Source organism: Panicum virgatum, chromosome 6N (genome assembly GCF_016808335.1).
Source record: "Panicum virgatum strain AP13 chromosome 6N, P.virgatum_v5, whole genome shotgun sequence".
Taxonomy (NCBI): Eukaryota; Viridiplantae; Streptophyta; class Magnoliopsida; order Poales; family Poaceae; genus Panicum; species Panicum virgatum.
In genome coordinates this window covers 7,429,127-7,456,076 of record NC_053150.1, presented here as the reverse complement: position 1 = coordinate 7,456,076, position 26,950 = coordinate 7,429,127, and the positions used below count along the sequence as shown (strand labels likewise).

Below are 26,950 nucleotides of genomic sequence, written 5' to 3'. Positions count from 1 at the left end.
GAGGTGCATATAAATTCTAGCCAAAATGTTAGACGCTCATTCACCACTGTGTTACTGCTTTTCTGTTTTTTAATGGGGTTGCTCTATGTTCTAAATCATATTCAGATGCAGCAAGCTGAGTTCACATACTAAATCAGCACCAGTTGTTTTCGGTTGATGGCTGGTGCTGATTTGTTATAAGAGAACAATACTGCTGATTGGCTGGTAGCTGGTGGCTGGTGCTGATTTAGTATGAGATAACAGTACTGCTGGCTGGTTGGCTGACAAGCTAAGCGAACACAGCGTAAGAGTTTGCCCATTTGCTAAGGACGGGCACTGTTTCCCGGAAGAAGTTCCTTCCATCCTTATTACTCCACTGCCGAGACAACTCTGCACTTGTTTGTAACCTCAATGCATCAGCTTGAAGCATTCAGTATTTGCCGTGCCCAAGAACTTCAGATTACAGCACTCGATCACAACTTCAACTAGAATATTGTCTCTCTTTCTGAAAGCCTAATGAATCGGTTGCTGCGCTGGTCTCGGCCTCCTGCATGACTGCATCTCCGTTCTTGTTGCTGCGACCACCAAGGCATCAACTTGAGGAGAGCCCAAGCCGACCCGACAGCCTCCTGCAGCAACACCCAAACATTTCAGTCTCTCGTGATCAGATCACGCCTCGCAATTTTGTACGGTCAATTTGGTCCTATTTGGACTTCTTGTCCTCAAGTTAGCTCGTTTTTCGTCGCGTGCGCGCACGTGCGGACAAGTCCGCGACAAGTGGACCGGATCTCGACCGGCCCCACATGTCAATGACTCATTATGCGTCAAAGGGTTTCCGCAACTACTGATTACCGCATGTGTACTACTGCACGAAGTCGCGAGGGTGATCGTAATCCTGTCATTACAATATTAACCGCTCTTGGACTCCGATACCATCACTATGTAAATATGGAATTAACCATTGGAAGATCAGGGTCACTTTGCCCCAGAGGATCCGATGTTGAGTGGCTCAAGGGCGACGATGCAAGTGCCCAATTTTCTTGCACGTTATCATGCATGCACCTAAGCACTTGGTTAAGTGGCCGGCCACATGCTTTGAGATGTTGGGGAGGAGCTTGGAATAATCCCGTGTCATGGTTCAGAGTAGGGGGATAGGGCTTTTTCTATTCAAATCCTGCTGCCATTGGATGGGCGACTGCCTGCACATTGGGGAGTATGTTAATGGGGTTGGTTGAATCTATCTAGGTCTTGGGGTGCTGAACCTGAACTGGTCACTGCTCACTGCTCACTGCTCAGTGAGGTGAGGTGAGCTGAATTGATGGCATATGGGATTAGGATGATAGGGATGGTTTGGCATGCAGCAGTTGAACACACACTTGACTGCATTTGTGGATCTTTACACTGTTGCTTCTTTGGGCAGGACTGCATATCAGTATATGCCAACTTGCCAAGGCAAGTTTGGTTCATGTACTGTTTTTCAAAAAAAAAAGAAAGAAAGGAAGAAAGAAAGGAAGAAAGAAGGAAAGTTTGATTCATGTATAAAATGGTGATGAAGCCAAGCATTTCTGAAGCAATCTTTTATCAGAGAAGCATAGAAGGCACTGTCAATTTTCCATTCTTGGATTTCTTTTTTTTTCCTTCAGGTGTTCTTTGGTAATTTGATAATTCAAACTCAGATGGGTCTAAGAAATCGACAGGTCAATCCTGTGTTTGTAGCACCTTTATCCTGATCCCAAAGTTGAGCATATATGTAGCCACATAGGGTAGAGACAAGGTGACAAACAAGTGAGCAGGAGAGGGAACGAAAAAGGCGGCAAAGAAAGCCTTTGTTTTTGGCCTTTGGAGGCCCTAAAGAAATGATTCATGTGTAATGGAGACAAGGCTATGATCTCTGGTAGAATATTTGTCACCTTTCCCTGTGCAAGATTTGCAATGGTCCTCTCTCAGCTGGAAGCTCCATCGCTTCCATCATCAAACTGAAAAAAGGAGATGCAACACTTCCTTTTTTTACCACCTGTGTTAAAAAGAAATATTACAGCTAATTTATGCTATTTTCATTCGCACAATCAAACGTACTTTGGGGTTGAGGGCTGTAAATTTGTTCTGTTACAAGAGTTGTAATTTTATTGGCAGTGTACAAGTAAAACCGACACATGAGGTCGCTGTAAAAAAATGGAGCTATAGAGTACAAAGTCAAACAGGCCAGGATCCATGTAGCCGATGCGAGCACGAGCACTGTACCACGATTTTGTCAGCTAAAGCTTTTGGAATCCCTCCAACAGTGAAGAAGAAAAAGTGTAGGATGCAGAGGAGATTGTTCAGCTCAACCACGTCATTCCTGTTTCCCAGCCTTTTTTACAACGGTAAATGTTTTTCCTTTACCAATACAACGGTAAATGTGACGCCATCAGGTCGATTTATCACCACGCACATGAAGATGCAATGAGAAACGCTTAACTCAACTAGTGACATGAGCAATTTTGGAAAGATGAAATGGCGACAAAAGGTGATGTGCAAGTGTGTTGACTCTTGTGAAGCGTCCCCTCATAAGAGAAGATTTAAAAGTGATACAATATCAGTCCCAGGAGCCTGATAACACTTTTATTACATCAGATGGTACATCACCGTACAACTCTACGCGGAAGTGGGCAGTGAAGCGCCACTATCGCGAGGATAACAACTAACACCCACAAAACGATATTAACTACGAAGAGGGGGTCATCACAGTCTTGCGCCATACAGAACTTCCTACGGGTGACCCTATTCACAGGCAAGGTTGGGTGCAGGACGGAACCTCTACTCAACGTTTTCGGGAACGAAGTCTGGATCTTCCGCTGTAAAAATTAAGAATGGGTGAGTACAAACGTACTCAGCAAGTCCAACCACACCCACGGAGGAGTATAAACAGAATATAATGCATATGGTAAATTAAGGATAAGGCTAGAGTTTAATTTAAGGAAAGCTCATTTTTATTCAGGGGTTCATTTAAAAGAAAGGCTTTTCAAGCAAATCTTCTTGTACCGACTAACCCGTAGTGTTGGTCCACATATGATCTAAGTTTTAAGTTACTACCGGACTTCTCATTCGCCGTAGCACACGGCACAACTGCCGGACACTTTTCCAAAACAACTCACGCCAACCTATCCATTCCCAGAAGAAACACTAGTTATGTGACCACACCGTAACTCGCCCAGTACCGTGGGCACGACTATTCGAATAGATTTTAACTTTGCAGAGGTGTGCAACTTTACCCACAAGCGGGGTACCACAGCTCGATCACCGTAGTGTCGGTGCAGATCCCAACAAAACCATTACCCACCTTAGCTAGACCTGACTAGCCATCACGAGATCCACCAAGGGGTTATTGACCTATCACAGAGCTAATCCCTTCTCCTTGATCACCCGTTGCTCTCAGCTCTCCTGATGGCTATCAGACTAACTAGTGGGGTTTATGCTAAGTCATTGCCCATACAACGGTCGAGTGGTTTGCACGATAGTGGAGTTAGGTGAGATGACACACCAACTCGGTCCTTAGTTGTGACAAGATGGATATCTCCCTTCCTTACTCTGCCACACAGGCACGGGCACACCGTTTGGCAATTCACACGGAAGTGCGATCAATCTCGTTTAATCTCATCTTTCGAAATTCCATATTTTTCCCTTCCCACACACTCACACATTTTTCCATTTATAAAACAAGTTGTATTGTGTTAAGGTCCTAAGCATTCTAGCAGCGATTAATGTCCAAACAAATTACATTCAGACATTAATCTAGGTGGTCAAGGAATGGTTATAACAAATCAAGAGGTGGCTATCCAACCGTGTTTTCAGCAGGCAAAACATATGCAGTTTTGTAAAACAGGCCAATAGGTTGTGTTTATAAAAACTAGGACAAAACATGCATCAAAGGATGGGATTGAACTTGCCGTCTTCAAAGCCTTCCGGGAAGTCCTGATCGAGGTACTGTCCTTCAGGTTCGGGGTCGCGAAACTGGTCCTCGCTCGCCTGCTCGCAGTACTGCTCGTCGACGGGGTCTCCCTCGTTCACACCGTGATCTACGACGCACACAAACAATCACACAATCAAGAAAAAGAAATAAAGGTTTTATCGTTGAGCTCGAATCGGAAACAATTAGGATATGGAGATAGGAGTAATATTTTTGGGCGATTTCCTAATGGCATGGCCAAAATTATGTTGGAAAGGGGAGGGGGTTTTGTGGCAAAAAAGCCACCTCCTTCCTCCTCCCTCCACGGGAAACAGGGGAAGAGAGGGGCGGTCGCCGGCGGCGCCTGGCCGGCGGTCCTGGGCCACGGTGGCGGATGGGAGGAGGGGGAAAAGGGGCAGGGAGGTGCGGGGGTTCAATCCCTCCCTTCGATTTCAGGGGAGAAGGCCCGCAAGGAGGGGAGCCATGGCAGCGGGCGGAGGCCATCTCTGGCCGGCGCGGTGGCGGCGTTGTGGGGCCTGGCGGCGGCCGGAGCTAGGGGAAAAGGGAGAGGGAACCAAGGGGGTTCTATCCCCTACCTTGGCTCGGACTGAGGCGCAGCGAGGAGGGGGCTCCGCGGTGGCCGGCATCCTGGAGGCGGCGGCAATGGCGGTGTCGGCGGTGCTAGGGAGCTGGAGGGGCTAGCGGCGGCCGTGGGGTTCGTGGTGGTGGAGAGCTCGGCGGAGGGGGTTACTTATAGGCCGAGAGAGGCGGTGGTGGCCGGTGGACAGCGGGCGAGCTCCGAGGACGGCCATTAATGGCGCTCGGGGCTTCGTGGAGCGGCGCTGCATGCGATTCGCGGCGGCGATGCGACGGCTCGGCAGACTAGGGTGCACAGGGGGGAAGTGAGCACGTGGAGTGACCCTGGGCATTGTGCTTGTCGCTGAGCGGGCTCGAGCGGCGAGACGGCGGCGCTGTGCGAGCAGTGCGCGCGTGTGCGTGGCCGGTGGCGAGGTTGGGCACAGGAAGGCGGTGGTGGTGCTGACCAGCGGGCGACGCGGCGAGCTTCGGGACCGCGTGGAACGCGTGCGGCGCATGGGCGGGCAGCCGTGGCGTGGCGCGGGTGTCGCGGCGTGCGCGGCTCAGTGCGCCGAGCGCGGTGAGGGGCTCGGCGTGCAGGGGCGCGCACACGCGCGCGTGGACGTTAGCAGGGGTGCGCGCGGCAGCACGTGGGGCAAGGGCGGCGGCGAGCTGAGCGACGCTCGGGGGCGCGCGACAGAGGAGAGGGAGGAAAGAGAGAGAGGGGGGAGGAAAAAGAAAAGAGAAAAGGAAAAAGGAAATGGAAAAAGAAAAAGGGAAAGAGAGAGGGAGAGAGAGATTCGCGGCGGCGACCGCGGCCGGACGCGCACGCGCGCCGGTCGGGCGTGACGCGCGGGACAAGGGCAAACAGGGAGACGGGACTGCGATGGATTCGGATGTCGGGATCGGGTTTTTCGGAATATCGGGAGATTGAGCTCAACGACGAAAAACTTTTGAAAAAAAATTTAGTGCGTGATTTAATTTGGTGAATTTTTGGGATGTTACAAACCTACCCCACTTAAAATGAATCTCGTCCTCGAGATTCGGCTGGCTCCTAAACAGATAGGGAAATTCTTTCTTCAGGGCATCTTCACTTTCCCATGTAGCTTCTTCTATTCCGTGTTTGCTCCACTGAACTCTGCAAATCCGTACTTCGGAGTTTCTCGTCCTCCTAGTGACAGTGTCCAAAATCTTGACAGGTACTTCCTGGTACCGTAGGTCTGTCTGTAGATCTATCTCTTCCTCTGGTACATGCTCTTTCTTCGGTACTCTCAAACATCTCCTTAGCTGGGACACATGGAACACCGGGTGTATATCCGACATTCCTTCTGGTAGCTCCAATCGGTATACCACGGCTCCGACTTTCTTCAGGACTTGGTACGGTCCAATGTACCGAGGGACCAACTTTCCTTGCACTTGAAATCTTCGAGTTCCTCGAATAGGTGAAACCTTAAGGTAGACGAACTCTCCCGGGTTGAAGCTTACTTCTCGTCTCTTCTTGTCTGCGTAGCTCTTCTGTCGAGACTGGGCGGCCTTCAGCTTTTCTCTAATCTCAGCCACTCTTTCTTCTGCCTCCTTTATGAGTGCAGGTCCGACTAGGGCACGTTCTCCAACTTCTGACCACATCAGGGGAGTTCTGCATTTTCTCCCATAAAGAGCTTCAAATGGTGACATGCCCAAGCTTGCTTGGTAACCGTTGTTGTATGAAAATTCTGCATAGGGCAAACTCTGCTCCCAATTCTTACCATAGGTAAGGACACATGCTCTCAACATATCCTCCATAATCTGATTCACCATTTCTGTCTGGCCATCTGTTTGTAGGTGACAAGCGGAGCTGAAATCTAATTTGGTGCCCATGGCTTTATGCAAATTTTTTCAAAACCTAGAGGTGAATTGGGTCCCTCTATCTGAAACGATTCTGCTAGGCACACCATGCAACTTTACTATATTTTACACATAAAGCTTAGCTAGCTTTTCTCCACCATAATTGGTCCGTACGGGTATGAAATGGGCCGCTTTAGTGAGTCAGTCCACTATTACCCATATGGAGTCATGTCCTTTATGTGTTCTGGGCAAACCCACTACAAAGTCCATTCCTATCTCATCACATTTCCAAACCAGGATGGGCAGGGGTTGCAGCAATCCTACTGGCTTCTGATGTTCAGCCTTGATCCTTTGACACGTATCGCAATGGGAGACAAACCGTGCAATATCCGCCTTCATTCCCTTCCACCAATATTTTTGTTTTAAGTCCATATACATCTTGGTGGATCCTGGGTGGATGGAGTAGATCGAGTTATGGGCTTCATCCATGATTATGTGCCGGAAGTCCCCTTTCTGGGGGTACACAAATCCTACTTTTATACCATAAAGTTCCTTCATTATCTACTCTAAAATCCGGTGCCTTATTTTCTCTAGTCTGCTTTCGGATTTCCATCAAGTCCTTATCCGAACTTTGGGCTTTTCTGATTTTATCCTCCAGAGTGGGTTGAATGCTCATCTTGCGAATGGAACCTCGAGAGACAATGTGCACATTCAATCGTGCCATTTCTTCCTGCAGATGGGCATCCTTGGGTCCATAAGATTTCCGGCTTAAGGCATCGGCTACCACATTAGCTTTATCAGGGTGGTAATGGATTTCCACATTATAATATTTAACTAGTTCTAACCATCTCCTTTTCCTTAAATTCAAATCTGGCTGGATTAAAATATACTTTAAACTCTTATGGTCGGTATAGATTTCGCACTTATTTCCAATTAGATAATGCCTCCAAATCTTGAGGGCATGCACTACGGCTGCAAACTCCAGATCATGTGTTGGGTAGTTCTGTTCATGAGGCTTGAGTTGGTGGGAAGCATACACAACAACTTTCCCGTCTTGCATCAGTACACACCCTAATCCTTGTCGGGATGCATCACAATAAACGACAAAATCCCGATGAATGTTCGGTAGGGTTAGTACTGGAGCGGTTGTCAGCCTCCGCTTCAATTCCTGAAGACTCCTTTCGCATGATTCTGTCCAGACAAACTTCTTTTCCTTCTTAAGTAGTTCCGTCATGGGTTGGGCTATCTTGGAGAATCCCTCAATAAATCTTCGATAATACCCAGCTAATCCAAGAAAGCTTCTGATTTCACTAACATTAGTTGGTTGCTGCCAATTGGAAACCGCTTCGACTTTCTCAGGGTCGACTGCTACTCCTTCTGCGGTCAAAATATGTCCAAGAAAAGCCACTTTCTCAAGCCAAAATTCACACTTACTGAATTTTGCATAGAGTTTGTTTGCTCTCATCTTTTTCAAAACTACCCTCAGATGTTGCTCGTGCTCCTGGACACTCTTCGAGTAAATAAGTATGTCGTCGATGAAGACTACGACAAACTTATCTAACTCGTCCATAAACACCTTGTTCATGAGATTCATGAAATATGCAGGTGCATTGGTGAGTCCAAAAGACATCACCGTAAACTCAAACTGTCCGTAACGGGTGACAAAAGCTGTCTTTGGGATGTCGCTTTCTCTAATCTTGAGCTGAAAATATCCTGACCTTAGATCAATCTTAGAGAAATACTTGGCTCCTTTTAGCTGATCAAAAAGGTCATCAATCCTAGGGAGGGGGTACTTATTCTTGATGGTAACTTCGTTCAGCTCCTGGTAATCTACACACAACCTCATACTCCCATCCTTCTTCTTGACAAATAGGACTGGGGCTCCCCAAGGCGATGAGCTTGGTCTGATGAAGCCAATTCGTTGTAGTTCCTCCAGCTGCTTCTTTAATTCCGCCAATTCAGAGGCTGCCATTCTATAGGGTCTCTTGGCTATAGGAGAGGTTCTAGGGACAAGGTCGATGACAAACTCTATATCCCTATCTGGTGGCATTCCGGGAAGTTCTTCGAGGAAAACATCTGGGTATTCGTTTACTATAGGGACTTCTTCCAAGGACTTGGCTTCCATGCTAAACACCATTGGGTCATATCCACTTCCCCGGGTATGGCAGGTCACTCGCACTCCTTCCGGGTTCGTTAGGTGTACCACTTTGTCGGAACAACCTATGAGACCATTATGTCGGCCTAACCAGTCCATTCCAAGAATCATGTCTATTCCTTTGGACTTAAGTACTGCTAGAAATTCTACCCCACTTAAATTGATCCTTACCCGTAGACAACCTAGTTGACACTTGATGTCACCTCCAGGCGTCCGGGTTAATATGGGTGTTTTTAGTAGTACTGTAGTATATCGTGTTTTTCCACAAAACTTGAGGATATGAATGAGTGTGATGCTCCAGAATCAAATAGTACTGTTGCAAGAGCTGAGCTGACTAAGTACTCATCGAGCACTACGCCCTGAGCTCCTTGAGCCTCCTGCACGTTGATGTGGTTGACGCGGGCTCGTCCAAATGACTACTGGGGATGCCTCATCTGCTGACTGTTGTTGTGGATGTTGTTGTTGTTGCGGATGGGTACTCGGTTGGCACTTGACAGAACTAGCATTGGTCCATTCACAGAGTTGGAGAAGGCTGATGTAGCAGGCTTGTTCTTGGCATATGGGCAGTTAGCAATGAAATGCCCTGTCTCTCGGCAGTTGAAACAGACCCTAGCATTGCTGTTGTTGGTGGTGACTTGGCTTGCATTACTCTGTGGGGCCTTCATGGTGTTCTGGCTCCTGAACTATGTGTTAGGGGCCTGTGGGCTGTCACCTGAGACTGAGTCCTATACTGCATTGGGACATGAGATCTTGGTGCAGCGTAGCTGAAGCTTCTTGGTTTCTGAAAGCGGCCTTGCTTTCCAGAAATTTGCGCTTGTTATCCTTCCTTTCTTCAGCTTTGGCCCTTTCTGTGAGAATAGCCTTGTTCATCAGAGTATTGAAGTCGGGGTAGATCTGAGGGGTAAGCAAGGTCCGGAGTTCTGGGTTCAATCCCTTCTTGAACATGTCCTGCTTCTTTTCATCATCGTTCACTTCCTCTGGTGCATATCGGGCCAACTCCATGAACTGGTAGGTGTACTCTTCTACTATCATGCTTCCTTGCTGCAGTGCTTAGAACTCATCCGCCTTGCGCTTCATGGTGGCCGAGGGGATATGATAGCGGTGGAATTCCTTCACAAACTCCTTCGAAGTGATAGTGGAGGCGTCTTCGGCAGCGGCACAGTAATTCTCCCACCAGGTTAAGGCAGTCCCAGTGAGTTGGTGGGCTGCAAGAAGAATTTTGTCTCGATCCTGGCATTCGAACGGCTCGAGCTTCCTCTGGATCACCCGCAAGCAGTCGTCTGCATCCAAGGGGTTGCTGGATCCGGCAAAGGTGGGCGGCTTGGTCCTCAAAAAAGCTGTCAGCTTATCATTCATGGTCTGCTCTCGTGGCCGCTTGTTTACGAGGGCATTGGCCAGTGTTTCCAGTATGAGGGTCTGGTTGTGTATTATCGGTGCCAGGTCCCCGAGGGGTGGTGGTGGTGGTGGCAGTGGCACTTCTCCTTGATTTTCTGCTCTGTTCTGGCTCACTTCCTGTTCTTCCTGAGGAGGGTTCTGCCCATTAGGCCGTACTCCTGCATCAGCGGCTGCAGGGGTCCAGTTGCGGGAGGCCCTCGTACCGCTTCGGGAAGCCATCTGTAGATTGGGTAGAGTCTTTGTGAGATTGGGGTTAGGATTAAGTGATGTTTAAGTTGTTTAATTCGTATATTTTGAAAAGGCAGAATCTAACTTCCACCGGAAAGCACACAACTAACAAGCACACAACATAACAAACAACAAGCACAATCAACTTTATTACTGCAAGGGAGGATATAACACGGGGACAAGACTAAAATGCGTACTACACGTCCGGGTACAGGATCACATTTAAGGGTACAACTTAAGCCGAAGGGACTGGGGTGGCTTCGGGGCATTCTACTCGCGGGGCGAGCCTTCTTCCGGGGCAGAGTGTGCGAGTAATACCTGCTCGCCGTCCTCTAGATTTCCATTTTCCAAGGGTTGCGCAGCGGTTTCTCTTTCAACGGCGGCAGTAGACCGTTCGGGGTTCTCGGGTGGGGCTTGTGGGGTTCTCAAGAGTGGTCCCCATCCTATGACAGGTGTCCCGAGTAGAACATGGTCTTCCCCAATTGCCGGGACTAGCGTTCCACTTCTGGTTCATTCTTGCATACGCCGGTCCCGTGCTTGCCTGAGGCTCTCCTGGGCAACTGCTTCGCTGCTGACCGCGGCTGCGGCTCTTGCCTCGGCTTGGGCTGCCCAGATCTGTTGCAGTCTTACCGTGAGCTCTGCTTGCTCGGCTCGATGGGTCTGCTCCCTCAGGATGTTAGCTTGCTCGTCAAAGAGCTGGTCCAAGGAGGCTAAATAGGCAGTCACTTGGTACAGGGGATCTTCTTCATGGCGGCGCCGTTCCAGGCTCCTCATACGAGCTTCCCAAATTAGGGTTCTGATGGCCGGCGGGAAGAACCTCATTGGTGTGGGAGCGAGGTGTCCTTCAAAAATCTGGCACAGATAATGGAGTGCCTTCCTGACGGCCAAGGGATAGGTGTCTTGGTGCCTAAACCCTGTGGCGGTCACTCACCATGGCTGGATGTCGGGGTAGCGGTCACTTCTGGCGATGACCAGGATCACCCTACAGCGGAGGGTACCATGGTGCCCGTACTCTCTTCTGTAGTACCTTGGGCTTTCCGTAACGCCAAGGCTTTCCAAGGCGTTGATCAAAAGGCTGGGGAAGCCAGGTGCAGCTTGGCAATTGCCCTGGGTCCATCCTTCCTCAGCCATCTGAAAGCAAGGGTAGAGTGAACAAGTTTTGCACGAATATTTGGGTACAAAAGGGGGTAGATGGTATTTATTATTACAACATAGTGGGGGTACAGATTCTATGGGTACACGATTATTAGGATAGGGTTTTAGCTTGGAGTGCTACTCTTATCATGGGGACTCTTCCTCGATCCGGATAGGGCGCTTCTTTGGTGGAAGACACTGATCCATCACATCATCTTCGGTCTTAGTACCTCTATCCCAATGGGTTTCTTCGGGTTCTTCCTCTATCCACCCACCTATTCCTCTGCGAGCCTCGTATTCTTGCCATTGGGCTTGGAGAGCGGCTAGGGAATACTCGGTGCGTGCGGCTCTTGTCCGTTGTTCCTCCAATTCTTGGGTTATCTTTTCTGCCCTGCGGATTTGGTGCTTCAGTTGTTCCGCCTATTCGCGGTAGAGTTCATCCAGGCCGGTGAGGTAGATGGATAGGTGGGAGACCGTATCTTCTAGGTTTTATTTTTCTCTTCCAAGTCCTCTCATCCGGGCAATCCATGAGCGTCCTCTTCCTTCAGTAGGCGGGAAAAATCTCATAGGAGTCCGTTGAAGATGATGCTTGTAAATCACGCGCAGGCGTCGCAGGGCTTTTCGGGCGTCTTTTCGGTAGGTGTCCGGAAAGCGAAAGCCAGTGGTGGAGATGAACCAGGGGTCCACGTCAGGGTAGTGGGTGCTCTTTCCCATGAAGATCATCAGGTCGCATCGAAGAGTGCCCCTAGAGTCGTACTCCCGGTAGACATACACTGGTGGGTCCACCACTCCGATGCGTTCCAGGCTGAGTATCAATAACATAGGAAGGACGGGCTCTGCGTGGCAGATTCCGCCACTCCATCCAATGTCAGCCATCTGGAACAGGGCAAGAGTCAATGGTGAGTGTATGAGTGGAAAAAGGATTAACCAAGGAAAGTCCTAATGTGGAAAGGCTCGAAAAAGGGGTCTCGATCCTAGGGTCACGTCCTACGCCCAACCTACGGCTCTGATACCACATGAAGCGTCTCCTCAGAAGAGAAGACTTAAAAGTGATACAATATCAGTTCTAGGAGGCTGATAACACTTTTATTACATCAGATGGTACATCACCGTACAACTCTACGCGGAAGTGGGCAGTGAAGTGCCACTATCGCGAGGATAACAACTAACACCCACACAACGATATTAACTACGAAGAGGGGGTCATCAAAGTCTTGCGCCATACGGAACTTCCTGCGGGTGACCCTATCCACAGGCAAGGTTGGGTGCAGGACGGAACCTCTACTCAACGTCTTCGGGAACGAAGTCTGGATCTTCCGCTGTAAAAATTAAGAATGGGGTGAGTACAAACATACTCAGCAAGTCCAACCACACCCACGGAGGGGTATAAACAGAATATAATGCATATGGTAAATTAAGGATAAGGCTAGGGTTTAATTTGCGGAAAGCTAATTTTTATGCAGGGGTTCATTTAAAAGAAAGACTTTTCAAGCAAATCTTTTTGTAGCGAGTAACCCGTAGTGTTGATCCACACAGGATCCAAGTTTTAAGTTGCTACCGGACTCCTCATCCGCCGTAGCACACGGCACAACTGCCGGACACTTTTCCAAAACAACTCACGACAACCCATCCATTCCCAGAAGAAACACTAGTTATGTGACCACACCGTAACTCGCCCGGTACCGTGGGCACGACTATTCGAATAAATTTTAACTTTGCAGAGGTGTGCAACTTTACCCACAAGCGGGGTACCACAGCTCGATCACCGTATGTCAGTGCAGATCCCAACAAAGCCATTACCCACCTTAGCTAGACCTAACTAGCCATCACGGGATCCACCAAGGGGTTATTGACCTATCACAGAGGTTTTAACCGGGGCATAAGTCACACAGAGCTAATCCCTTCTCCTTGATCACCCGTTGATCTCAGCTCTCCTGATGGCTATCAGACTAACTAGTGGGGTTTATGCTGATCCGTTGCCCATACAACGGTCGAGTGGTTTGCACGATAGTGGAGTTAGGTGAGATGACACACCAACTCGGTCCTTAGTTGTGACAAGATGGATATCTCCCTTCCTTGCTCTGCCACACTGGCACGAGCACACCGTTCGGCAATTCACACGGAAGTGCCATCCATCTCGTTTAATCTCATATTTCGAAATTCCACATTTTTTCCTTCCCACACACTCACACATTTTTCCTTTTATAAAACAAGTTGTATTGTGTTTAAGGTCCTAAGCGTTCTAGCAGCGATTAATGTCCAAACAAATTACATTCAGACATTAATCTAGGTGGTCAAGGAATGGTTATAACAAATCAAGGGGTGGCTATCCAACCGTGTTTTCAGCAGACAAAACATATGCAGTTTTGTAAAACAGGCCAATAGGTTGTGTTTATAAAAACTAGGACAAAACATGCATCAAAGGATGGGATTGAACTTGCCGTCTTCAAAGCCTTCCGAGAAGTCCTGATCGAGGTACTGTCCTTCGGGTTCGGGGTCGCAGAACTGGTCCTCGTTCGCCTGCTCGCAGTACTGCTCGTCGACGGGCTCTCCCTCGTTCACACCGTGATCTACGACGCACACAAACAATCACACAATCAAGAAAAAGAAATAAAGCTTTTATCGTTGAGCTCGAATCGGAAATAATTAAGATATAGAGATAGGAGTACTATTTTTGGGCGATTTCCTAATGGCATGGACAAAACTATGTTGGAAAGGGTGTGGTAAAGTTTCAGGTCGATTGGAGATTGTTTGGCGCATGAAATGATAGGTTACAGAGAGGTTTATGGGTTAAATAAGGAGTCAGGGACCTGTTTGTAATTATTTCTGAGAAAACAGGGGCTTGATTGGTATTTTAGAAAATACCCGGGTTATTCTAAAAAAGGTCAGGGGTTTATTTAGAAATATATTTATATGGGCGAAGGATTTATTTTGGAATATAATAAAGGGAAGGGTTTAATTTGCAAAAAGTCTAAAGGGTGGGAGGGCTCTTAAACAAATAGAAGAGAGGGGAGGGGGTTTTGTGGCAAAAAGCCACCTCCTTCCTCCTCCCTCCACGGGAAACAGAGGAAGGGAGGGGCGGTCGCCGGCGGCGCCTGGCCGGCGGCCCTGGGCCACGGTGGCGGATGGGAGGAGGGGGAAAAGGGGCAGGGAGGTGCAGGGGTTCGATCCCCCCTTCGATTTCAGGGGAGAAGGCCCGCAGGGAGGGGAGCCATGGCGGCGGGCGGAGGCCGTCTCTGGCCGGCGCGGTGGCGGCGTTGTAGGGCCTGGCGGCGGCCGGAGCTAGGGGGAAAAGGGAGAGGGAACGAAGGGGGTTCTATCCCCTACCATGGCTCGGACTGGGGCGCAGCGAGGAGGGGGCTCCGCGGTGGCCGGCGTCCTGGAGGCGGCGGCAATGGCGGCGGTGCTAGGGAGCTGGAGGGGCTAGCGGCGGCCGTGGGGTTCGTGGTGGTGGAGAGCTCGGCGGAGGGGGTTACTTATAGGCCGAGAGAGGCGGTGGAGCGGTGGTGGCCGGTGGCCGGCTGGCGAGCTCCGAGGACGGCCATTAATGGCGCTCGAGGCGTCGTGGAGCGGCGCTGCGTGCGATTCGCGGCGGCGATGCGACGGCTCGGCAGAGCAGGGTGCGCAGGGGGGAAGCGAGCATGTGGAGGGGCCCTGGGCGCTGTGCTTGTCGCTGAGCGGGCTCGAGCGGCAAGGCGGCGGCGCTGTGCGAGTAGTGCGCTCGTGTGTGTGGCCGGCGGCGAGGGCGAGCACAGGAAGGCGGTGGTGGTGCTGACCAGCGGGCGGCGCGGCGAGCTTCGGGACCTCGTGGAACGCGTGCGGCGCGTGGGCGGGCAGTCGTGGCATGGCGCGGGCGTCGCGGCGTGCGCGGCTCGGTGCGCCGAGCGTGGCGAGGGGCTCGGCGTGCAGGGGCGCGCACACGCGCGCGTGGATGGGATCGGGGGTGCGCGCGGCAGCGCGTGGGGCAAGGGCAGCGGCGAGCTGAGCGGCGCTCGGGGGCCCGCGGCAAAGGAGAGGGAGGAAGGAGAGAGAGGGGGAGAAAGAAAAGAGAAAAGGAAAAAGGAAATGGAAAAAGAAAAAGAGAAAGAGAAAGAGAGAGAAAAAAAGAGAGAGATTCGCGGCGGCGACCGCGGCCGGACGTGCGCGCGCCGGTCGGGCGTGACGCGCGAGATAAGGGCGAACAGGGAGACGGGACGGCGATGGATTCGGATGTCGGGATCAGGTTTTTCGGAAGATCGGGAGATTGAGCTCAACGACGAAAAACTTTTGAAAAAAATTAGTGCGTGATTTAATTTGGTGAATTTTTGGGATGTTACATCTTGACATTGTATAGGATTCAAAACTTCACAGCAACGGCAAAGGTAGTAACTTTGGTGCCCGTGAAAGCCATGAACAGTTGGACACAGAGTTTAGCAGTGAATGGCACCAGAATTTTTATCGCATTTTGGTAAGAGACTCCAGTTAAGACATGGCTAAAGTCTGAACTCTATCCAAATGATGGCCAAATTTTTTAAGAAGGTTTAAAATTTTTCTCGATCTAGCTGAACTATAAACCAAACACACCATTATTGGCCACCTACACGTATTTCGCCTCCTCAGCTGCTGTTGCAGGTTTGCAGCTTCTTCATGGACTGCTCTCTCTCTCTCTGAATCCGGACACGAGGACATGGGCCCAATAGTTTAGGTCGTGCAGTTCCCACCCGTAAACACATAAAAAAAAATATCACATCCAATGTTTCGACACATATATGGAGTACTAAATAAAGTCTATTTACAAAACTTTTTGCATGGATGGGTTGTAAATCGCGAGACGAATCTAATAAGCCTACTTAATTTATGATTTGCAACAGTGGTGCTACAGTAACCATGCACCAATTATTAATTAATTATGAATTAATTAGCATCATTAGATTCGTCTCGCGATTTACAACACATCTTTGTAAAAAAATTTATAAATAGTCTTCATTTAATATTTTAAATTAGTAAGATTTCATCGCAAATTTTTTTGCAAAACATCTAAACAAGAACTTATTTTGTTTTGGAGGAAGTACAGAGAGCTTCCAAGTTGATGTGCCCGTGTGCGCTGTTTGGCACAGAATCCACAAATTGATAGGGGGTCACCGCAAACAGCTCTCCCGTTGAAAATAGAACAGAACAAATACAGGAGGTACTACGATGTGATTCTAAAAAAAGAAAACTAAAACGAAGTGCTGAACCACCAAACCATCGAGTGTTCAACAAGGACACGGCAGGCATGCCCCTAGCGCACCTAGAATCGTGGAGCAAAGCCACGAATCCCTCTGCCGAACGTTGAAACGAGGAGATAAAACCGGCGCTGTGTTTAGATGCGTAAAATGGTGGTAAAAAGGATCACACCGGACACTGTAGAATACTGGACACTGTAGAATACTGTAGTATTTTTCGTTTGTTTGTGATAATTGTTGTCCTATCATGACCTAACTAACTCAAAAGATTCGTCTCGTCGTGTACATCAAAACTATACAATTAGTTTTTTTATTTATTTACATTTAATACTCCATACATAAATAGTGAAATTTGTAGAGAGAAATTTTGTAACTAAACACACAGCCCCGGTCGGAATCATGAGAGGAGAAAAAGGTTGGGCAGGAAGGAGGGGAGAGAGTTGCCAGCTTCAGCTTGCTGGGAATGGGTTGGAGTGGACAGCCTAAACCCTACTGATGCTGTACTACCCTCTCAAATCCAGCCTACAGAAACTGATGTGACCTTAACCCCTAGTTTAAACAGAGCTCCTTGTCTTTTTGCCAAAAGCATGTGTACAAACTATGCCAGCCTATTAATCCTTTTTTCAGTGTAGATGCTATAGCAGCACATGCAATTTAGGGTTATGTGCTGGTGATCTCTTGTGGGTCAAGCTGGAAGGAGGTGCCAAAACTTTCTTCTTTCACTTTCTTTTTGTATGTTTTCCCTTGATCTCTCCATGCATTGTTTTTACAAATGACACATAAATATATAGGGTGCCCCATAAGTCTACACTACTCGTAACAATCTAATGAAGAAACCACACAATATATAGATACTCCCTCCGTCTCAGAAACAAAATATCGTTTCTTAAAGAGTTAAATAATTTTAAGTTTGATCAAATTTATATTTAGATATTTGGGAACCAGAATTATCACGGTTCCCAAAACAAATTTGGTATGAGAATGAGAATTATCACGACTCCAGAACAACACACCCACCGTCCCCAAGAACCGTGTCAATCGTCCATGGTCCTCGCAGAAACCCGGGGGAGACGACAGCACACCTGTGCACACCCCACCAGGCAGTCCGTTCTGCCACGACGATCGGACGGTCCCGGGTTCCTCGGTCGGTGGAGCCACACGCGTCACTGTAGCGGCGGCTGAACGCCGCCACGCCGCAGCGTGTCCGCTCTCCTCCGTCCGTGCCTGGGACTCTGGGAGGAAGGCGAGCCGAGCAATCGCTCGCCGGGAAGACACATGCGAGCAACATCTTTTGCAAAGGTGTGGGGGATCCCCTGCGCTTCCTGCCGCCTGTTCCAGCTTCCTCTGCTGCCCTCCCTACACGCGCGCACACCCTGCTGCACGCACGCTGCGCGCAGCAGCATCTCTGTTTCTCTCTCTCTCCCTCCCTTCAGGCCTGAGGTGTGTGCCAGCGAGTAATAAATGGCAGTGACTAGCAGCGTGCGTGGCTGAGCCTGCTGAGGCTGTGTTTAGTTAGCGAAAAGTTGCAGACGGGCTGATAGCCAGGTGGTGTGGTCGCCCGGCTGGGACCCACCCGCCCGCGTTCGAATCCCATCGGGATCGACTGGGTGCTGCGCCGGGGTTTATCCCAGTGGAGACTGAGCAGTGTGTGCGCGTGTGTTTAGGTGGGTTAGGGAATGAGTTGCTCAGTAGGCGCGTTTCAGACAGCTGGACAGCCTCACCTGCGTTCGAGCGTGCGGTCGGCATGGGTGCTCATTGTCGAGTCTTATATGATGGGCCAGCGCTCCTGGCATAGTTCAAAAAAAAAAAAGTTAGCGAAAAGTTTGGGTTTTGGTGACGTAATACATTTCGTTGTTATTTGATAAATAATGTTTAATTATGAATTAATTAGACTTAGAAGATTCATTTTGCGTTAATTAGTTAGACTGTGTGATTAGTTATTTTTTTAACTATATTTAATGTTCATATATGTGTCCAAAAATTTGATGTGACGGGTACCGTAGAAATTTTTTTTAGGAACTAAACAGGCCTGACTTGCTGAGCGAGCTCCAGCGCTGTGCGGCTGCTGGCTGTGTTCTGTGCTGCGCAGCGGTTGCTCCTCCCCTAGTCCCCTCCCCCACCGCGTCGCCTCCTCCTGCTCGTTTTCCACACTGGTAACCGCTGCGCTAAACCCTCCCAAACCCCTCCCCTGTATGATTGGCGCTATATCAATTCGTTCCTCCGGTGCTTCTCAATCGTTGTCTCCTTGAAATTTCGGAGCTGTTGGTGATCAATCACCCACCCAGTGGAGTGACCTCGTTTCTTCTCTTCCGTTTTTGATCAGGGCGGATTTCTTCGTCACGAGGGCGAGGAGAGGAGGAGGGAGGAAAAGGTGCCCCATTTCTTGCTCTACTCCGTTGCAGTTGCGGAGATCCAATCGATTCAAGAAACGGCATTTTTGTGCTTCCGTTAGGTTGCTCGCCGAGAGATTCCCCCCCAAAGTTTGTTGCTTGGAGTCGATTTGGGCCAAGAAAGGGCCAAAAGGCGCCGCAAATCCGTTACCGTCCCAGAAAATCCCAAAACGCCGCGTCGTATTTGATCGCTGGCGACCTGGCTCGATCCATCTGAGCCAAGGGGGCAGCAGGAGGAGGGGGAGAGGGGGAGGAGAGGAGAGGGCGTCCTCCTCGAGCAGCCGCATTGCCCGCCTGTCGATGAGTGAGCGCTGCCTCCGATGCTGTCGGGGTGCTCGGTGTCCAGTCTCGCGGCGCGGTTCGCCTTCTTCCCGCCGGAGCCGGCGACGTACGCCGTCCGGAAGGACGAGGCCACCGGCCGCGTCGTCGCCTCCGGCGTGCCGCGGGACAACGCTCTCGACGTGCTGCTCGTCGACACCAGGAGGGGGAACAAGGTGGTGGCCTTCTACTTCCGGAACCCCTGCGCGCGCCTCACCCTGCTCTACTCGCACGGCAACGCCGCCGACCTCGGCCAGCTCTACGACCTCTTTGTGCAGCTCAAGGTCAATCTCAAGATCAATCTGATGGGGTTAGTGGTGCATTTTGCTTCCCGGCCATATATGTGATCTTGCAATTTTTTTTTCTTATTTGGTTCTGTTGCATTTATTCTGCTGTTTCTATCAGATGCTATGCTCCTTGATCTGTTTAGGAAAGTGTGCTTTTAAAAGTTAATATGTTTCATGCTAGGATGCTGTGCCAGACATGCCTTTCCTTTGTATTTTCTGAATTTTGGGGGGCTCCACAGGGCTATTAAAGAAGAAACTCTAACTTAAGTGAATATTTGTGCGAATTACTGATGCTAGCATGGTTAATATTTTCTGAATTAGGAAGCAGGCAGTTACCGGAGCCAGGGGATTTGGAATGTAGTTGTACTAGTTTTTTCCCTTGGGATTTTCAGTTACTGCATGATTTCTCAAACCTTTGCGGATGAATTATTTGTGTTCTTCTGTCCTCCTTCCAAACGTGGATTGTGATATCAATAGAAGATTTATTGCTGCATATGTATATGCGTTACTGTTGTCGAAAAATATTGCATATCAATATATCATATGGACACCCAAGTAATCTGCATCTTCATTCTTTAACTATAATTGCGTCATTTTTTTTCCAGAAGATGATTTGGTGTTTTCGGTTGCATCATAGTGCTCTTAAGGTAGCTATAATGTTTTGTAGAACATGCTCATGTGATTTACTGTGTGCTTGTGTGATTGCAGATATGACTACTCTGGCTATGGCGCATCTACTGGCAAGGTAAGAACTTACTTATCAAGTGTGAACTGTGTTAGGTCGCACCATTGACATATTGCTGATGAGTTAAAAGTAATGGTGAATGGCTGATTGGTTGTTTGAAACACTTGTCTTAAATCTCAGTGAACTTTACCAACTAACACAGATAGATAATTTATCTTTGCTGCCTAACTACAGAGTTTGCACTTTTGCACTATTCAGTCTCAAGATTCTAACATGCCATGCTACATATACCCTCGAGAAGTGTCATTTGAGTTCCAAATTCCAAGGAGTTCATACACCTACATGTTACACCTACATGTGAAGAGGCTTTGGCCCATGCCTGACTGGTGCATTTCTTCTTTTTTTTTGAAAAGATTGACTGGTGCATTTCTGGCACAGCATGGCCAATGCATCTTCAAAGGCTGCTCAGAGATAGCAATGATCAGCATATATTTAGATTCGGACCCTTTTGCTTTCAGCCATGCATGACATTTTGAAGTTTCAGACTACAGTTTTAAGAATCAGCTTTTGAGAAACTACATGTATGGGCAGTATATTCTGTTTAGGTCCACATGCAGACTTCCTGAACTCTAAACTATCCATCTCACTGATGTGGTGTCGATGGGATCTGGACCCAACATTTCAATTCAATGCAAAAAGTCATTTAAATCGAATTTCATGCTGCTGTTTGTATATGCCGTATAATTGAAGTTTAAGTTCTGAACTATTGTTGCCCAAGTTAGAACTAGATAAGAAAATTGGAGCCATGTCCTTTTGATTTTTATGTTTTGTATTTTAAAACTCCATGTGGTCAGTGCAGTGATAATTCCCGACTTATGAAACTTTATTCATCTTGAATTTGAAATTGTGTTTTGGATACTAGATTGGATGGTATATTGCTATATGCGCATTTGAGCTAAGTCAGATGTGATTTTAGTCTGTATTGCTGTCAGGTTCCTGGTATTTGTACTTGTACTTACCTTACACTTGCTGTCTTTCTAAAAGGATATACTGTGGAGGACTGAGCCTTATGTTTGTTATTTTAATGCAGCCGAGTGAAGAAAATACATATGCAGACATTGAAGCAGTTTACCAATGCTTAGAAACCGAGTATGGGATCAGCCAGGAGGATATTATCTTGTATGGACAATCTGTGGGCAGTGGGCCAACATTACATTTAGCCTCCCGCCTGCCTAGATTGCGCGGGGTGGTTCTCCACAGCGCTATACTGTCAGGCCTCCGTGTTGTTTGCCATGTGAACTTTACTTTCTGCTTTGACATTTACAAAGTAAATAACTCAGACTGATTCTCTTATCTCTGTCTGCACTTCCTATTCCTTTAGGGTTAGCTTTTACTAATGTGTAGTCAAACCTATTTCTGCAGAATGTCAAGAAAATAAAAAAGGTCAAATGCCCAGTGCTTGTTATTCATGTAAGTGATCTCTAATAGGATATCTAGCCTTTGTCTGTTTACTTCATTACTTGTCCGATTATATAAGTAGTAGTGATCTTGAACTAACACACTCATTTCACATGTGCCATCTCTTGGAACATTTTATCACTTTCACATCTTTCTAGATGGCAGTGTGCTGTTTTTGTTCCTGCTACTATTGGCAGTTTATGTGTTGGTGCAGTAACTTAATTACTGGTGGTCTTTCTTCAAAAAAAAAATTACTGGTGGTAGTATTAAACCCTGTTTTCATGTCATTACTCATCACACACAAGTTCAACACGTCATCCAAACATCATACATTAGTAGAAAAGCATTTTCCATATATAAATATTATATATAGGTTTTTAGATTTAGGAATCAAAGATGATGAACAATTGAAAATGTGCGTAGAAGAAAGTCCATTAATTACCTGGGTTCTCTTTGATTTGATTATCTTCTTTGAAGGCTTTCTACTCCTAGCACAACAGTTCACCATCCCTGTTGCCAATTTTCAGCATATGAAAATGTTCATTAAATCAAAGTTTAGATATGGAAGTTTATGAAAAATCGTTTTAGATGCGGGAAGGAACTTGTGGCCTCTACACTAACCAGGGATGCATACTAACCAGGGAAACGACAGAACTATGAAGGCCAGAAACAAAGCTTCATGGCCTCAGCAGTTATGTCCATTAAACTTGAGGCCTCTATGCGCTGGGATGTCACTAGCAGTTTTGGTTCCCTAGTGTGCAAATTGTGCACATGTGGTATCCTTACTATATGCCCCCTGTAGTAACCCAGAGAATAATTGGGTATTGGTCCTGGCCTGGCTGGTTGTTGGCCTTTCACTGTTCATCCTGTCGTACTGAACAGCTTATGTTGTCTTGGCTAAGCCCAACCAAATTTATAGCCATGTCAAGCTAGTAGGCCCAAAAGGTCAGGATTTTTCTGGCCCAAAATTTGCATAGGCCTAACTGAGTTTACAGCTCTAGTTGTTTGTTGCTGCCTGGAAGTACATACTTTTAGCCAATGATCTTAAAACGTAGGAACACAAAATCAGAGTATTTGGAAGCTACAGAGTCCAGTTTCCAGGCTATGAGTCTATGACAATAAAACTTGTCACACCTTGTCTGGCATAGTTCATCGGAAATAGTATTACTAATTTACAGTTTTAATGTAATTGGCTGGTCTCATCATGAGCTATACAGGTCATAGGCATTTTCAATTTTTGCATAGATCACTAGTACAACCAATGGATATTTTGTCCTTGAGTGATTTGTATAATTTAATTTTTGCTAGACCCCATAAGAATTGTCATGAGAAATTGAAGGCTTTGACTGTGTAAGATGTGGCTGAATATACAAGCGAGGACATCTATACGTTTCATGGAATGGAGTACATTTTGTCATAGCTCATAGTGCTGCCTGCATTCCAAGTTTTAGAAGATATTTGTCTAAGTTTCACTGGCTGATATTTGCAGGGGACGGACGATGATGTTGTGAACTGGTCACATGGCAAGGAGCTGTGGAAACTGGCAAGGGAGCCTTACGATCCTCTCTGGATCAAAGGGGGAGGTCACTGCAACCTGGAGCTGTACCCTGACTTCATCCGCCACCTCTCCCGTTTCATCCGTGAAATGGAGACCATCACAACGAAAATCCGACTCAAGAAGATTAGGCAGTCCCTCCAGCCCAGAAAGAAGGCCCACCGCGTGAGCACGGCCACAACAACAACCTTCACCACTAACTGCTGCTGCCGCATTCGAGTTCGCAAACCGACCTGCCCCAGCTGCAACTTCAGCTGTGGCTGCTGCGAGCTGAGGAACTGCTTCACATTCTGTTTCATCAGGTGCTGCCCTTCCTGCTTCTCCTGCGGCAGCTGCTGCTCCTGCCGGAGCTGCTTCAAGTGCTGCTGTTGTGGAGATGCGCGTTAATGCTTCCGATCTTTGTGCGCGCGCATGTATAGTAAAGAGGAATGGTCCTGAGATATCTGCTAACCCTTTAAATGCCGTAGGACTAAAAACTAGACTTGAGTTAACTGAACATTGTGCAACAGATAGACTCCTGTACTTGTCCATGGTATCCGGTTCTACCTGCCCTCCTTTGTAGTTGCATGTCAGATTCATCTAATTATTGACATAACCCGTTCGCTGTTGAGTTTAGAACCTGAACTGAATCTTCGTTCCTTCAATGTTTAGGTTGTTCCGGTAAGTTTCCAATCATTTGGTAGCTCCATGCTGATCTTCACATCTTTTTGGACACTGAAAGATACTCCTGGCATGTGCAGACCTGATTGCTCGAGACATCATAGTCTGGTCTGTCTGTTAGACTGGCGGGTGACAACCAACCCAACCGAATGTTTTGAGATACTATCAGCACTCTACCAGCAACTACTCAGAACAACTCAAGGTGGTTCTCGTGCCACTGTTTCTGTTCCTATTGTCGAAATGTACTGTTGCTGCCCGGCAATCGGATCCAATGTGCACCATCCGATCAATGTTGAAGACAATGGAAGGTTAAAGCTTGCCAGTCCGTGCAGTACACCGGCGTTCAGATGGACCACTTGCAGTACCATTTTGTACCAACCTGAAACAAACCATGGGGCCTCTCCCATAGTCCCATTCATGCGTGCAGATTCAGAAACTGGCGCCCATTATTCATACAGCTGCGTAGCATCATACTGAAGCCAGCTACTAGTCATTCTGTACAAGGCCGGCCATGTGAGGGGCATTGAATTGAAATCTCCCTTAGAAAATGCGCGACTAAAAGAACACATCAGTCGGTGGATTATTGGAGCTCATGGAACCTGGCATTCAGCTGATCGGGTTGCCTGAATTCCCCTGAACTCATCGGCAAACCGAAAGCTGGTCCGGGTAGTTGAACCGTAGCTCTTGCTCTTGCGGTTAAGGGGCCGGTCACCGGACTTCTCATCGGAGGATCGGAGGCGACAATGTAGGCGAGGATGGATGGATGGTGCACCATATATGGTACCTAGCTGGTACGAGTAGGACAATGGTATGTATGTGATGTGGCATGGTCTTGTTGCAATGTCTTGTGTGTTGTGTTGCATGTAGCGTACTGCATGCCTGTCCTTGTAATTGTATGCGGCCAATGGTGAGCTGGGCAGCTAGTGGCACAAGGTTCCAGCCCTCCCCTCGCCCCTGTACCTTTCCCTATGCGAATCTAGGCTGCCTAATTGGACCTAGTGCACATGATTGCAGGCACATGAAACGCTTCATTCTCCTCGCAGAGAGCCACACGCAAGCACACGAGCTTCAGTGTTCGAGCTCTCCAGAGGTGCAAGTGTTGGTAGAAGAGTAGATGACACAGGAAGATTCTGGTGGCCGGCCGGCGAAACACTGAGCAGAAGAGACCATTTGATTTGAGGAGGCCGGCGGCCCATGGCCATGGCGACTGCAGCTGTTACTGTGATCGATGGGCATGTGTGCGTCCCCGGAAGGAGGACATGAACGGAAGCCATGGCTCGCCCTCAGTGACCGTCCAAGCAACGTCGCAGTACAGAGGAGAGCAGTAGCAGACGAGCAGTAAGTAGCTCAAGTGTCCCAGTACACCAGTCCATGACAATGCCACGGGGGTGGGCCCATGGGCCATGGGCCACAAGTGTGATGGGCATCCCCGGTTTGTTTTCTTTTCTCCCCCTCAATCAGACAACCACCCAACTGACTGATTTTTTCCCTATTTATTATTTTCTCGTGATATCTTTTTTTATTCCTCATTGCTAGGCCACGGCCATGCAAAGAATATCACAGGGGGGATATCGGATTAAATGGTGCTGATTTTTTCTTGCATAAAGAAAACCCAAGAGGGAAAGGAAATGGGTGGATTTATTAATGGCTTCTGTTGGTGGTGTCTCCATCAAGGTTTGGGGCTGTGGCGATGATCGCTGTGTTCGCTTGGCTTGTCAGCCAACTAGCCAGCAGTATTGTTCTCTCATACTAAATCAGCACCAGCCACCAGCTACCAGCCAATCAACAGTACTGTTCTCTCATAATAAATCAACACCAGCCATCAGCCACAGCCAAACGAACACAGCGGATGTAATATGCCTTCTCCACATCTCGTGACCTGGCAGATCTTGCTCCATTGCGCCGGGCCCTACGGCCCAAATGCATGTAGATTACACCCCGGTTGATGCAGGTAATCACGCGCCCTAATTATTGGCGGCCTTGGTCGCCGCGACTAAATTAGTAGCCGAATGAACTTGTTGAAGATATCTTGAATCTTGATAGGTTTATATTTGTATATATAAGAGGGTTTAAGAATCAGGAGGAGTCCGGAGCACATGAAAGCGGTGGTCCTTCGAGTTTGCAGGCGTGTTTGGAACGTAGGAATAGTTTCTATAGTAGTACAAATTACTCGAGGGGGCGGCATTTTTTTTTCCAAAGAAATTCTTTTGAAATTCCTCCGTATTCCAGACACGCCCTATCCTTTTTGTTTTTCCCTTGCTTGGCTTGCAGCGGGGTGCGTTGGCACTGTACATTCTCCTATACATCTATACATTCTGCCTTTCTAATTGGTGACTTGATTTTCATTTCATCCTCCTATACATTCGCTTGCATTGTGCTTCTCAACTGAACCATGCATTATTGATGAGACAGAAATCTTTTCGCCACCTGTCCGGTTCCTTGCATTAGATGCGTCAGCATTCAGAATTAGCATCGGCATTTGGCAAGACCCTGCGTGCCTCCGGGTGTGGTAGCTGGGGAGTCTCGTTCCCTTGCGAGGCAGGGCCCACGGGCACGGGGTTGCCTGTCTGATCAGGGAGTGATGTGCAGTGGCTGTCATGTAGCGGCAGCATCAGTGTTAGTGATACCTTCGCTCAAGCGGCAGCAGCGCTAGCTGGGAACGAGAACGAGCACGAGCACCAACCGAATGATTCGTTCTCTGTGGGAGGTGCGTGTATTATTGGCCTTGTTTAATCATCGTCCACGGCTTTGTGTTCCTGCTAATGATGGGGAGTAGTGAAGCATCTTCTGATGAAGTACCTGCATCGGGCTCATGATTGACCCAATGCAACCCTGACGACGGAATGTCTAGCTAGCACTAGCATAGCTAGGTTGTTTGCAACGGCTGTTGCTGCAGCCAAGGTACCTGCTGGACGTTCCCAGGTATCTTGCACCGTCAATGTGAGAGCAGATCACCGACCGAAGGATGCTGTTGGCAGAGCAGATCACTCATGAATGTTGCAAGAATTTGGTAATACCTGCAACCGGCCATAACCTAATCAGCTAATGGCCATGAGGAATGTTGAGTAGTCTATCCTGCTTGTGATGAGTGAATTGTCAATCGTGCGATGTGATCGTGCGTTTGGTTTTTTGTTGCAGGTACACGGGCGTCAAGTGTCGACGGAGAGCTGCCGTGGA

The 26,950-nt window shown here is 48.2% G+C and overlaps 1 protein-coding gene across 10 annotated transcripts; it reads left to right on the top strand.

Annotated features, from left to right (window-relative positions):
* The first annotated feature begins 18,457 nt into the window (after positions 1 to 18,457).
* Positions 18,458 to 24,776, top strand: LOC120679595 (alpha/beta hydrolase domain-containing protein 17C-like). 10 transcript variants are annotated; one of them, XM_039961211.1, is made up of 8 exons: positions 18,458 to 18,573; positions 18,744 to 18,791; positions 18,873 to 19,412; positions 20,124 to 20,160; positions 21,191 to 21,427; positions 21,523 to 21,570; positions 23,048 to 23,773; positions 23,854 to 24,776. In XM_039961211.1, exons 3-7 carry the CDS (start codon positions 19,111 to 19,113, stop codon positions 23,498 to 23,500), a joined length of 1,077 nt encoding a protein of 358 aa, XP_039817145.1. In that variant the 5' UTR covers positions 18,458 to 18,573; positions 18,744 to 18,791; positions 18,873 to 19,110; the 3' UTR covers positions 23,501 to 23,773; positions 23,854 to 24,776. The 10 variants fall into 10 exon arrangements, with proteins under 10 accessions (XP_039817145.1, XP_039817142.1, XP_039817141.1 ...); XM_039961203.1 differs by having other exon boundaries at positions 18,532 to 18,656; XM_039961212.1 differs by having other exon boundaries at positions 18,569 to 18,643.
* Positions 24,777 to 26,950: the final 2,174 nt, after the last annotated feature.